The sequence below is a fragment of the Microtus ochrogaster genome, unplaced genomic scaffold (assembly GCF_000317375.1).
Source record: "Microtus ochrogaster isolate Prairie Vole_2 unplaced genomic scaffold, MicOch1.0 UNK20, whole genome shotgun sequence".
NCBI classification, from domain to species: domain Eukaryota; kingdom Metazoa; phylum Chordata; class Mammalia; order Rodentia; family Cricetidae; genus Microtus; species Microtus ochrogaster.
This window is the reverse complement of record NW_004949118.1, coordinates 1168682-1183616: the sequence shown is the minus strand read 5'-3', so window position 1 is coordinate 1183616 and position 14935 is coordinate 1168682. Positions and strand designations below refer to the sequence as shown.

Below are 14935 nucleotides of genomic sequence, written 5' to 3'. Positions count from 1 at the left end.
TCAAAGAATTGCATGCATGACGTCTAGTTCACCCCCCAGGACTGCAGCGAGCAAACACAGTCAAAGAATTGCATGCATGACGTCTAGTTCACCCCTTAGGACTGCAGCAAGCAAACATAGCTGTTGACAGAGATTTCTGTCCTGCCCAATCCCACAGCCATTTAGTCCCAAAGAAACACACAGAGACTCACATTAATTATAAACTAGTTGGCCTAGTAGCTCAGGCTTTTCTTATTAACTAATTCTTACATCTTAAATTAGCCCATTATTCTTATCTATGTTAGCCATGTGGCTTGGTGCCTTCTATCGGTGAGGCGTTCTCATCTTGCTTCCTCTGTGTCAACTGCAGACTGGCCTTTCCTCTTCCCCAAATTCTCCTATTCTCATGGCCCCACCTCTACTTACTGCCTGGCTCCTGGCCAATCAGCGTTTTATTAAGCTACAAGTGACAGGGTACAGACCATTGCCCCACAGCACATAGCCAAAGGATCACATACATGTCTGGTTCAACCCCTAGGACTGCGAGCGAGCAAGCACAGCTAAAGAAAGGCACAGGGGAGAGAGCAAACTGCCTTTGGAAGTGGTCGGCTGAGGAAAAGGAAGCACACCTGGCTGCCCATTGGCTCCCAACCTCAGAACAAGGATGGGATGGGTTCCACACAGATCTCCACCCTATTAGGAGTTTGCCTTGCTCAGATAACCAGTTCAGGGGAAAACCATGGAGTTTCTCTTCATCTTTTTCTAAACCTCCCGCACCCTGTGAAGAAGTGAACCTTTTGGGGAGTGGTGGGCCCCATTCTCTGTATCTGCATACATGTACGTGCTGTGACTAACCCTGAATCCAGGCAACGTCAGTGTTGGCCGCTTACAGCTCATGTCTAGCTTGTGTCTGCAAGTCAGCAACACTGTGTGTACTTTACAACATCAACATCAGTCACCTCTTGAATATTCCGAGACTTCCAAATATGCGCATCTGAAGATAAAAGATGCTTCCTCTGTCATTGTCTAATATCTATGTTAAAAGCCATGTATTGCGCTTTAGTTAACTTAGACTTTCCCTATAATTTCTTCAAAATAGAAATATCTACCCTGATATAGAGAAAAATCTCATTTGTTGTTTAAAAAAATAAGAAACAACCATTTGAAGCTAATAACTCATTAATGCCTCTGTGAAAATAATGTTCATAATGAAAGTTCTAAAGTCATACTATTGTTTGTTTTTTAACTTTTTAATGTTTTTCCTCTCACTCAGTAAGTACAGTTTTGGGCTCCCCTCCAAGGCCACTTACAGCCCTGGAATTTATGTAGGTGTCCTTCATCGAGGCTCTCTGCACACATGTAGTGCGCATTGTTTTAAAGAGCTGCATTTGCTGACACCACAGTTACATACAATGAGGAATATGACTGAGGGACAGGCAAATGGCTCAGTGGGCAAAGGTGCTTACAGTGCACCCCTGGCAACCTGAGTTTGATCCCAGGAACCCACCCACCGAAGGTAGGAGAGAAGCGAATTCAGAATGGTCCTCTGATCTGCACAGGCACGCTGACACACCTCCTCACACCCTCACACGTCATGTGTGCACACCGAAGGTAGGAGAGAAGCGAATTCAGAATGGTCCTCTGATCTGCACAGGCACTCTGACACACCTGCTCACACCCTCACACGTCATGTGTGCACACAAGAATAATAATCTAAAACCGTGTAATGGATAAATATGACTGGGAGAAAAGCTCGTTTTTAACCTATGTAAAACTCCTACTGTTCAAATATGGTAGATCATTAATATCTCTAGTGTTCAGGCCTGAACACTTACCTCTTGGTTTAATCGTCTGACCACAGAAGGGGCAAACCTTCAGTTTTTGCTCTTACTGGACGTCAATGACTGTTGCTTCCAGTAGAAGGGATGTAAAGGTATTTCTTGCATCTGACAGTTTTGAGAGCCTTTGAGACTCTCAGAATCGTAGTTGTTTACAACCGGCTTGCTTGGTTCAATTGAAACCACGTCCGTAAATCTAAGCAAACTTTCTTCTCTGAACCGGAGTAGTAGGCACAGCAGTTTTGGTGGTGGTGTCCAAAGTCTGGCTCCTTGCAGGTGCAGAGCCCAGCGTTTCCAGGAAGCTTGTGAGCTTGTTGTTACAGTTTAAATTATATAAACGCATAATTCAATAAATTGACATTAAAAACAAAAGTAAGGACTAGATAGTTCAGAGGCAGACAATACACTGGGTTTAATGCTACCAAGGATTGAACCCAGGGTCTCCTGACGGGACCACTGACCTGCACCCCCTGGCTTCATTGTGTGTTTTAGTCAATGCTCAGCCCTGTTGGACAACGGTCACAGATTACTAAAATCCTAGAATTCCTAACAAGAGCTCGTTGCCCCCTATTCCTGGAGCTATTCACTGCTGTGTGCTGTGCCTACTGCACACCTCTCCCCAGCCCCACAGTGGGCTTCTCACAATGGGAGCGTTCAAAGTTACCAAAACTGAACAGGGCTTTAACCTAATGAAAACAGTTTATATGTGGACTGGGTTAAGGTCATGAAAAGACGTAATGATAACAAATTGTTTGGAGAAAGGTCAGATTGGTGTATGATCTGTTGAGGAGGGACACTGGATCTGGCTTGAACTGCTGGGCTAATAGAAGACTTCATTTATTAACAAGATCGAGTTGCTACATGGGAGTTGCCTTAGGATCACGGGGCCTTTGTTGCCGTTTGTAGATCAGTTTCCACACAGTGCTCACGTCAGCAGCATCTGCAGCGAGATATTTACTTACGGGCACTCCGTGAAAGCCGTGTGCAAGCTGCCCGATACCCGCTGGGTTTGGTGGTATTGAAAAGACTTTTGTTTCCATTCAAATTAGAAATCTTTCCAGTAAAGAGACAAGGTGTATCGTCAGCCAAATGATGCTATAGACACTTTGGCACCCTGTAAAAGACCACAGCAAATGGGCTGCTGAGAAGGCCTGGGGGTAAAGGAGATTCCGGTACAAGCCAGAGGACCTGACTTCCGATCCCTAGAATCCACAGCAAGTTTACAGGTAGATGCAGTGTGTTGTAATCCCAAAGCTCCTGGCAGGAAGGGAAGTAAGGAAACAGGAACATCCCAACCGAAAGCACAGACCAGCAGGGCTGTCAAACACCACCTCAAGCTAGGTAGAAGGAGGGGACAACACATGAGGGTTGTCCTCTGACCAGGGCCTGCCCCTGTGTTCATGTACATATGTGTCACACACACCAAGATTTAGAAAGAAACCGAGAACATTATCTATTTATAGCTATGGCTTAGAAAGCTTATGTTTTAGGTCAGATTGCTGAACCAAGTCTACTTTAATCTATTTTAGGATTTTCACCTTTACATTTAGGGGAGGACACAAAGCAGTCCAGTCATGGGTATTATCTAGTTTCTCCACGATCAACTTGACATACCCAGGTCACTATTTCATTGTTTCACGTGCAAAGGCAAAAGTCAAGCCTGAAGACTGAGACAGCAGCTTCTTGCCCAACCAGTTCAGGGAAGGACGCTAAGAGATAGGCCTTGGTTTGCAACCGCCTATTATATATTTCAACACGAACCCTGTCCCGACATGTGTAAAATGATCCCCAGACCCAGGAAAAAATGAGGAAGTAACGATAGCGTCTGTATTTCATTTTTGAAATTGTTTAATTAACAGTTTCTCAACAGCAACAACAAATACCCAAAGCTGAAATGTACGCATGTTATGTGAAAACGGGAGAAGGCGGCCCAGGTCCACTCTATAACTACCATCTTTTGTCTTTATTCAAGGTGTCATAAAACTGAGTTCTGCCGTTGAAGGTACGTTTGGGGGCTTTTTGGGGGGCGTTTTGTTGTTGATTTTTTTTTTCAGCCACAAAAATCAATAGTTTTGCTTCAAGGCTGCACAGCGTGGCCCGTAGCTAGCAGGCTTCTGTGGCCGTGGTGTTTGACGCCATGTTCCGGTTGCAAGCTGTTGCCATTGCGTCTCGTGTTTCTCCTTGTTCCGGTCATGTCGTACCTAACAAATCTCTCGGCCTCCCTGTGGGCCTTAACGGTCCTGTGCGGACGGCATCGCGAGAGCTCATGTGTGTCTGTATTTCCTTGTGTGGTCGCCTCAGATCCAGAGCTTCTGAAGAGGCACCGGCTTCAGAGCCTGAGTGGATGTGAAGGCTGTCGGGAGTCTGCGGCCCAAACACTTTCAGCAAGGGCTTTTTCTGGCACAGCCGTGGTTCTTTGTGCTGTATACTGGTTTCCCTGGGAAGCCTGTGGGCATGAAGAATCATTCCGGCTCCTGTGCTAGTAAATGCACTTGCCAATCTAATAGCAAGTTCTTGGGTACCCGGTCTACCTCAAGATGCTGTGGGAAAAGCCCAGCATGGTAGTGCATGCCTGTAATCCCAGCACGTGGGAATGGAGAGAAGGGTCCATAGACAATTTGAAAACAGCCTACCCTACATGAAATGTTTGTCTCAAAAAAGTACATAACAAAACAGCTGATGCTCTTGGGGCCAACTTTGCATTGTCTAGTTAAGCAGTAGTGATTTCCCTCTGTTATACAAGGCTCTGGGCCCCTTCCCTGGCACCAAAACAATTAGGAGATTAAAACAAAGAAAATACAAAATCAAAGATAACAGCAGCATGTATTGCTGAGGAATGGCCCAGGACTGCTAAAATAACTTTCCTGCAACCTCAGCTCTCAGAAGGCTGAGATAGGAGAATCATGAGTTTGAAGCTAGCCTGGGCTACATTGCTGGTCAGCCTGGGCTGTGATAGCAAAGCCCTATAAAACAACAGTAACAAATGTCTCTCATTATCTGAAGTGATGGTGACTAGTTTGGGGGGCTTGGGGGGGGGCTTTTTTGTTTGTTTGCTTGTTTGTTTGTTTAATGATGTTCTCGCCCTCTTAGGGTCTTTATAGATCAAACATGCAGTGTGTGGCATTTTCTTTTTGTGAGTCTCATGTTTGTTGGGGGTTTGTTCCTGTGTGCTGGGAGTGTGCCAGTCATGCCCGGGGGCTGTCTTTATCCTTTCAGGGAGGTAGCTTAAAGAGAGGGCTGGGTTTCAGGTGAGTGTTGCAGCTTGCAGGGAGATGTAGCTTGATGAACGGGGAATCCATAGAGGTGGGGAAAGGCTCTAAGGGAAGAGGCTGGACTTGAGCCAAGGCATTCAAAGGCTAGAGACTGAAAGTTAGGAGATGAGAGAGGAGAATGAGACCTAGAAATCCAGGGTGGGAGGCTCGGTTCCCTTTGTGGGTTTAGTGCCTCCACAGACTCTAAAACCAAATCCCTAAGGCAGCACTCTGACCTTGACAACAGCATTAAGAATGTTGTTACACTAAAGAAAACAGATGGAGGCCTGGGCTGTAGCTCAGTGGCAGGGATGTAGCTTAGTGTGATACACACACACACACACACACACACACACACACACCCCGCACCATGAAAACAAAAGAACAGGAGAAGGGTTCAGGTAATGTGCTCTAGAGCAGCTATTCAGCCCAAAGCTCAACAGAGTGCACATTTCAGGCCTCTCCAAGGCCACATCAAAGAAGAATTTTATAGAAAGCCTCTCCGGTCTCTTCTATGCCTCTCAAAGTACAAGAATTGGAGCTGGGAGAGAGCTCAGGGGATGAAGACCTGGACCTGAACCGCCAGCACCTACTTATAAAAAGCTGGGCATAGCTGCGTGTACAGATCAGAGCATTCCGTGCCAGCCTCCCTAGCCCAGAACTGAGAGCTCCCTTTTCAGTCAGAGCCCCTACCTCAAGGCAACAAGGCCAGGAACAGTAGAGGAAGACAGCAACGACCTGCTCTGGTCCCTTACACACACACACACACACACACACACACACACACACACACTGTGCCTACCTAAACACTCCCCACACAGAGAGACACACATTAAAAAATAATAATAATACAGAAGACAATGGCAATTTGGACCTGTAGATTCAGTTAACTATCAGATAATAACAGATAAGGGTTAGCCACCATTTAGCCATTGTAACATTTCCGAAAATCTGAAGCCTGATCTTTACATGGTCTGTTTGACTTAAGCACAATATTCCACTCACAACAAAGGATATAGAAATTTTTTTTTAATAAAGTTAGAAACTCAAGAATTTTAAAACCTTATTCTACTAGAGGTTACTATTAGATGGCACCCCCTTTCTCGGCTCCCCAAACACAGTTATATTCTCCAGAGAAAGGTGAAGCTGTGAGGGAAAGTGAGGCAGCCAGCGGAATGGCTGTCCAGAGCATGGCTGGCAGCCGGTGCCCACCTCCCAGAGGCCCTGGGGTCACAGGAAGTTCTCGGAGGTGTGAGCCACTAGGGAGCAGGCTTCTACTGTGCTTGCACATCTTGTTGGCTGAGAGCTGGAAAAGCTTGCAGGCTGGGAAGCATGCTGTGCTCTAACTGTGACCTAATCCGTGTGTTCAGATGCAGTCTGGGGCTGTGTCTGTTGGGGCGGGGTGGGGGGTGCGCAATGCATGCGGTCTCCGTGCATCTAGAGCGTGAGGCTCCTGTGAGCATGCTCCTTGGAATGTGTGTCAGATTACAATCTCTTGTGGGGCAGTGAAACAGCAATTGTTGAGTTAATTATCGCCCTTACTCTTTTCCGGCTGGGTAATGTATCCACGGCAGCTGCCTAGCTCTTCCCCCGTGCCCTGGAATATGAATGTATACAGAAGAGGTCTCTGTCAAAAGAACGAAACTTCTTCCCTTTTCTTTAAAAATGGCTCTTCTTGATTATGCTATTACTCTGAAACTAGCGTTAAAATTCTAGGTAGGTTCTCATTTTCTTTGTTTTTTAAGGGAGAACATTGGGGAGGAGGAGCCGGGGAGGTAACTTACTGGTAGATAGCTTGCTTAGAGTGCTTGAGGCCCTGGGTTCAATTCTCATCACCAAAAGATAAAAAGAAAGACAACTCGGAAAGTCACCAGAGAGAGATCTTCAGAGGTTCTACTTGCCCTTTGCTACCAAGAATTTCATCATATGGGTTTGGTGCATTCCGTTTTCTGAAACACTGTCTCCTTCAACATTCTGTAGCTTCATGTAAGCACAAAGGGGAAATTTGTCGTATTAATGGCAAGCTTTAAAGTGAAATGTTCTTTGAAAGATTTAAATATGGACTTAAACAGAAGTACATATTAATACTTTACTTTTCAGTGAAGAAAAATGTCTGAATGGGGAGAGAAAGAATCTTTATTTAACTACAGTATCTTATATTAACATTGATTAATTCTTGCCTTTAATTTCAGATTGATAGTTCCAATCTCAGGGCTGGGGAGTTTGGTATGGTGGTGATTTTTAAAAATGCTACAAGGTCCCCGGTGGCGGGGCAGGCTGGTCCTGCCATGCGTCGAGCAGCTGGGCAGGTTCCCAGCCGCAAGCTGCAGGTGGGCACGTGGGTGGGAGACACGTGGGCAGAGACATCATATGGAGTAGAACTGAATATTTATTACTTAGAAGAAAGAGAGAGTATGGGAGAAGAAGGAGAAGAGAAGAAAGAGACAGAGAAGGGGGAAACGGGGAGACACGCAAGTACACGCCAAGAAGGGATAGAGAGAGTCTAAAATGGTGGGGGAAGGGCAGGGGTTGCTGGGAGTGGGCGTGGCTTGCCTCTTAAAGAGATGAAAACCAGGGCTGGAGAGATGGCTCAGCGGTTAAGAACATTGCCTGCTCTTCCAAAGGTCCTGAGTTTAATTCCCAGCAGCCACATGGTGGCTCACAACCATCTGTAATGAGGTCTGGTGCCCTCTTCTGGCCTTCAGGCATACATGCAGAAAGAATATTGGATACATAATAAATAAATAAACATTAAAAAAAGAGATGAAAACCATAACAGTGATAGTTCCAAACTCAGGGCTGGGGAGTTCGGTACGGTAGAGCCCTTGCTTAGCATGAACAAAACCCTGGGCATGTACAGTGCTCAATCTCAACACAGGGAGAAGAGGGAGACTGAGAAATGGGAGGCTTAGCACATAAAGGCACTTCCTGCCAAGCCCCATGCTGAGTTCAAATGCTGGGACCCCTGACTCCACGTGGATGCTGTGTGTTTTAATTTTAAAATTAAGAGGCCAGGCGATGGTGGCGCACGCCTTTAATCCCAGCACTCAGGAGGCAGAGGCAGGCGGATCTTTGTGAGTTCGAGACCAGCCTGGTCTACAGAGCTAGTTCCAGGACAGGCTCCAAAGCCACAGAGAAACCCTGTCTCGAAAAACCAAACAAAAAAAATAAATAAATAATAAATAAAATTAAGAAAAGAAAATGGTTAGTTCCAAACTAAATTGGGCTAAGAGGGAAAAGTCCAGAAAGAACATCTGAGGTTAAACTGAAGTTGAGCTGTGGAAGAAAGAAAAGATGTCCATGCCGAGAATCCCAGATTAGAATCTCACGCACGCCCTCTGGCAGGGGACTCTCCCTCTTGACGTGGAAGCAGACAGGTGCACTTCCACAAGCAGAAAGAGAAGACCAGCCTTATCATGGAACTGCAGACAAGTCAGAGCTGAAGCAGCTGGCAGGACACTCCTGACAGCCTACAGGCAGGTTTGGTTTCCAGGCCGGCGACCCCAGCCCCAGCCTAGAGGTCTTTCCCGGCCACTGCGGCACTAGTGAGCTAACTTATGTTTAAATCAAATTGCGGTGTTCTGGAGATGGCAGCCCGGAGGGGCGAGGCGAGGCTGCCATGTTGTCAGACTGGTGCAGGCTCCTTCTGATGACTAGCTAGGCTCTGTGAGAAGACCCCCTCAAGGGTGATTCGTCGATCCCTTTACAGGTGATAATTCCAAGCACCCAAATGACAGGAAATCCTTTCGAAAGCCCAGATAAAGAGAAATCTGCTTAGGGAAAGCCCCATGGCTTTAAAACTATAACTAAATGAACTGCTCGAGAAAATCAAATAACAGTCTGGGCTCTCCCTCCTCTTTGGTCTTAACTCGCACAGGGTGCTAGAGTTGGGTGCTCATTTGTGCCGTCAGAGCAAGGCTGTGAGAGTTTACACCCAAGCCTCCATGAAGGAACCGCATAGATCCACTAACAAGACCCTCCCGTGAGCACAGGAATAGTCTCGAATATTCTCTTTTCCTTATTCCCACTTCCTCCTATTCAGATATCTAAAATTAAATATCTAACTGTTGTTGGGTATGCCATGGTGCACACCTGTGATCCCAGCACTCGGAAGGCGGAGGCAGGAGGATTCCTGTGAGTTTGAGTCAAGCCTGGTCTACATAACAAGACCCTGTCTCAAGAAACAACAACAACAAATTATTACTAATAATAGTAATTTTAAAAACAATAACTATCTTTTTTGTTCCCAATGATGACTGGTATGTATGTCCAATCCCCACCACAACAGGTGACTTTGGGCTGTCATAGCCAAGGTGACATTTTCTGCAGGTTCATGAATTCTGGACCATCAAATGGAAAGACATCTTGAGAATACTAAAAGCAAGGCCAGAGAAATGAGTCAGTGGGTAGAAGACACTGCCTCCAAACTTATGGCCGGAGTTCAATATCCAGGACATATACAGCCAGAGAGAACTCTCTCTCCAAAGTCATCCTGTGACCTCCACATCCATGAAATGGCACAGGCATGTGCACAGGCATGCACACACACACACACACACACACACACACACACACACACACACACACACATGTTTGTTTTAAAGAATAGCAATGCCCGGCGATGGTGGCACACACCTATAATCCCAGCACTAGGGAAGTAGAGGCAGGAGGATTTGTAAGTTCAAGGCCAGCCTGGTCTACAGAGTTAGAGATGTTACACTGAGAAAACCTGTCTAGAAAAAAAAATAAAAGAAAGAAAAGAAAAGAGCCTGGTATGGTAGTGATTGCCTTCAATCCCTCCACATAGGAGGTAGTGACAAGCAAACCTCTGAGTTTGAGGTCTATAGAGTTACCAGAACAGTCAAAACTACACAGAGAGACCCTGTCTTGGATGGATGGATGGATGGATGGATGGATGGATGGATGGACGGACGGACGGACGGACGGACGGACGGACAGACGGACAAACGGACGGACGGACGGACAAACGGAAGAATAGTAAAAATAGGTTTAGAGAGGCGGACCCTAACATGTACAAGCCCCTGTCTATAAGCCCAGATACTTAGAACCAAGGGATGTAGCTCAGTTGGTAGAGCGCTTGCCTTGCTCACACGAAGTTCTGGGTTCCATACGTCATACTATGTAAACCAGGCGTGATGGTGCACTCCTGAAATACCAGCACTGGTAAGTGGACGCAGGAGAATTACCCTCAGCCACGTACTGAATTTGAGGCTGACCTGGCCAGTCTCAAAATAAACAAAACTTAAAGCGGGGCCTACGCTTCACTTCCATTTTCTTTCTTTCCTTGTTTTTAGGTTTATTTTATTTTGTATGTAGGAGTGTTGACTGGCATAGAATGTGTGCACCACATGTGTGCCCGATGCCCGTGGAAGACCACAGAGGGCATTGAGTCCTCCGGAACTGGAGTTACAGAGGCTTCTGTGCCATTATGTAGATGGTGGGAATCAACCCTGGGCCCTCTACAAGAGCGACAAGTGCTCTAAGCAACTGAGCCATCTCTCTAGCGCCCCTCTCCCATTTTCTAACCAGACAACACTCTCAGCCTCCTGTCTGCTGTGAAGAGCTTCCTTTTCAGAGCGTACTGCTTCCTGTCTTGCATTAAATCCAGAACTCCCCAAATAGAGGTAACGTTTTAAAAGCCCTCAGCTAAAAGGCCTACAGTCTTAGCTATTGGGGAGGCTGAGTGAGAGGACTGCAGGTTCAAGGCCAGCCTAGACTCTATTGCAAAATAAAAACGTATTTAAAAAAGAAAAAGAAAGGATGGAGGGTATAACTGTGGTTAGGTCTGCCCAGCACCTGAGAGGCCTTGGATTCAATTCCCAGTATGGAAAACAGTTGATCACTGCATTATGATCAAATGGTGACATCGTTCCCTCCACAGATGAGCTTTGCTACTGCCACTGTTGTCCACTTTTTAAGGAAAGCCAGCGTGACACAGCGGACGGTGGCAAACCCGTTACTAGACAGATGGCTGAGGACTGACTTGTAGTAGAAAACTGAGGGTGAGGCCTCATCGCTTACATGACTGGAAATCAACGCATCTCTTCAGACCTTCAAGGCAGAAAACTGGCAGGGCCAGGATAGAGCTGTCTCCAAGGATGGCGCTCTTCTGCTCCACCCTTCTCCCAGAGCGACAGCTTGAGGGCTGGAGACTGAACACTGTAGAAACTAAAAATAATACGCAAGAAGAATGTTCCTGCAAAGCAGCTCCGACCTCCTGGCAAGGTAGTCTGCAAGCCGGAACACCTTGCCAAATGCAAGTGGGTTTCCTTTGCAGGTGTATTTTTGCAAAGACATGCCATTAGCCTCTTGATAAAACTTTCCTACAAAATAGTAATCGCAAAGGCAGAGAGTGTAGCTCAGGGGTAGAACGCTTATGTAATAGTCTGGGTTTAATCCCTGGAGCTAAAACAAATAAATAATAAAAAGATAGATAGATGAATAGATAGATAGATGATAGATAGATAGATAGATAGATAGATAGATAGATTATAGATAGATGATAGATAGAGAGATAGATGATAGATAGATGCATACATACATACAGATAGAGACAGATAGATATTCAATCCATAGTTCATTGAATCCACAGTGTAGAACATACAGATACAGAGAGACCACTGCAGCTTCCTGAATCTGGGATTATTATCTGAACTATCAATGATGGAGCCATGTGATGCAGAAACTAGAGAAAGACAGATCCAGGTTAATACCAGTAGTTTGTCTTGTGTTGTCAGGTACAGGCAACTCTGCAGGACCATGGACAACATTTTTTTTTTTTTTTTTTGGTTTTTCGAGACAGGGTTTCTCTGTGGCTTTGGAGCCTGTCCTGGCACTAGCTCTGTAAGACCAGGCTGGTCTCGAACTCACAGAGATCCGCCTGCCTCTGCCTCCCAAGTGCTGGGATTAAAGGCGTGCGCCACCACCGCCCGGCTCCATGGACAACATTTTATAGCTGCTTTTATTTTTGGTGTCTCTTTTCTTGAGTTGCAGCCATATGGAGGCCTTCGGCAATAGAGAACTCCCCACTAACTGGATGTGTTTGCTAACTGCTATTCACTTTAACACACTGACCCACAAAGCAGGCCCTCTTTTTCTCAGGACAATTGTCAAGACAAAGTGAAAGATATAAGAAAGCCCTAGCACACAGGCTAGGTGGCGTGCCTCTGTGACCCCAGAATTAGGTGGTGGACACAGGAGGACCCGAAGTTCAAGGTCATCCTTTGGCTACATACTGAGTCTAAGAAAAACTGAAGTACCTGGGACACTTGAAAGAGATGAGGGGGTGGGAGAAAGGAAAGAAAATGAGAAAGAAAGACATAGCATACTGTCTGCAATGGTCTAGAGTACAGCCGGTACCCAGGGAGCTTTCTTTTCTTTTCTTTTTTTCCTTTAGACTCTGTTTCACTATGTAGCCCTAGACAGCCTGAGACTCACAGACTCACCTGACTGCCCGTTCGGTCCTGGAGTCCTGCACCACTAGGCTTAGCCCACAGGGAGCTCTTTTTTTTCCCCTTCCTTCCTTCCTTCCTTCCTTCCTTCCTTCCTTCCTTCCTTCCTTCCTTCTTTCCTTCCTTCCTTTCTTTTCCTCCTGTCTTCTCTGCCAATCTCACACTCTTCTTCCCAAAGATCTAGTACACAGCGGACTGGCTGTGCTGTAGCAGACCAGTGACTGCCTCATTCTGAACAAAGCCTGGGCAGAGGCGGCCCGAACTCCCTTCTCTATACTTTGAGAACTCAGAAGGAAACAATTCTTTACATGGGACAGAGCTTCTGATGTCCTTGTCTGGAGATGTGACATCGCCATACAGAGGGGAACAGTCACCCCAGGGGCCAGGCACCATCTGAATGTGAGGTCCAAATAGATTGTCGTCCCTGTGGCCCCCTCCCCACCCCACTGCCTATCTACTGCTCTTCCATTTCTACCATAGGAAATTGTCAGGCTGGTGCAACAGAGTCCTCCTTAGAGACCAGTTTCCTTAGTGTCAGTGAGTGATACTCTGTTACAGAGTAGTCTGTCTTCCCGAGTGTTTTTGAACTTAGACCTCCTGTGGCTGGCTGGATGTATTGACTCACACCTGTAAGCCCAGCACTTCTGAGGCTAACCCAGGGAGACTGTTCAGAGTTCAGAGTCAGTCTGGGCTACATAATGACTTGTCCTTGAGACCATGGACTACAGAGGAAGGGATGGGAAGGAGAGAGAGAGGGTCAGACAGAGGGGGGAGCCAAGAACTCCCATCTCTATGAAGAAAGTGTTGTGATTTGCCTTTTAGTTACTTGTCTCGATGCTATGACAAAATAGCTGACCGAAAGACAGGCTTGGTGGCGCACACCTTTAATCCCAGCACTCGGGAAGCAGAGGCAGGCAGAACTCTGTGAGTTCGAGGACAGCCTGGTCTACAGAGCAAATTCCAGGACAGCCAGGGCTACATAAAGAAACTCTGTCTCAAAACAAAAACAAATAAACAAGAAGAGAAAAAAGAAAAAAGAGAAAGAAAGAACACTGACAAAAGCTTAAAGAAGGAAGGATTTATTTTGAGTGATAGTTCTAGAAGTTTTAGAGAAGTCATGACAGGCAGTAAGAGCTGAGAAAGCTAGACAAGGATGAATGCCCAGCTCCCTCTGTCCTTTTCGTTCAGTCTGGGACCCCTGCCCACGGATGGGAATTGCCACATTTAATGACATTCCCTGACAGTTGACCTGATCGAGACCACCCGTCTCAAGCATGCCCACAGGCCTGTCTCTTCAGCAATTCCAGATCCTGTCACGTTGACCGTCAGTATCACAGCGTGACAGTCACTCGGTGGAGCTTCTCTCCTAGGGCAGAAATATGGCTTAGTCACTCACGCTGATGACATAACCCATGATCAGTGGTTTGGAAAAGCAGATAAAGGTTTCAAACTATGAAAACATAAAGGAATAACAGAGGCCACTGACATGGCTCAGTGGGTAATAGAGCCCATTCCCAGCCGGATATCCTGAGTTCAATCCCAGGGATCTACACGAGAGGGGAAGAACTGACTTCTGCAAGTTATCTTCTGACCTCCATATGTGCACCGTGCACCGTGGCATGCCTGCACACACACACGTGCACACACACACACGTGCACACACACAAACACACACGTGCGCACACACACACGCACACACACACACGCACAAACACACACGTGCACACACACACACAAACACACAAACACATTAAAATGTTAAAACAAAATTTTAAAAAAAAGTGTGAACTTTGACAAATAAGAACTAAAGTCTGTGTGGCTAAAGTTATCCTGACAGCAGAATTTCATAAATCTGTGAATTTTATCACTCTAAGCTCATGAAGTCAGTGCTGAATCTGCAGCCTTGAGTAATAACAACACACGAGCATCTCCCAGAGAGTCCACACATCCCCAGCTTGGCAGCCAGCCCCTTGCTGTCTTCCCCCGGGCAGGACGTGGAAGTAAGGATCACAGAGACTGTGCAGTCTTCCTCTTCAGCCCACTGGCTCACTTTCCCCTTTTGTGTTTAAGGGCATAGGTTTTAATATCTGTGTACCTGTGTTCACTAGCGTAGCTGTCTGCTGGATGTTTTCTCTCTCAACAACCAGCTCGGACTCGTTGCCTGGGAACACAGTTCTCCAGGACCGTGGTCTGATTCTCGTGCTTTGCAGCCAGCTCTGCGATAACATCAAGGCCACTCCTACTCTTGCCTTCCCAAATTTAGAAAACTTTTCACATTTTCAATCTAAACTTACAGTGTGACCTTCCTGTTAACTTTGGACTATGCCATAATTTAGACACTGGCTCAAGTCACTGGACACTGTGGTCTGAGTAGACACTGGCTCAAGTCACTGGA

The 14935-nt window shown here is 46.3% G+C and overlaps 1 protein-coding gene across 11 annotated transcripts in view; it reads left to right on the top strand.

The window, feature by feature from the left end:
- Positions 1-14935, top strand: part of Dlgap1 (DLG associated protein 1) — a 791676-nt gene that overhangs the window by 691298 nt on the left and 85443 nt on the right. For 8 of the 11 annotated variants that reach the window (XM_026789510.1, XM_026789512.1, XM_013353942.2 and 5 more), the window contains one exon: positions 3790-3819. The exons of the other annotated variants lie outside the window; for them this stretch is intronic. In XM_026789510.1, coding sequence (XP_026645311.1) covers positions 3790-3819 — 30 coding nt within the window. The remainder of the gene's footprint in view (positions 1-3789; positions 3820-14935) is intronic. 11 annotated transcript variants of the gene reach the window in all.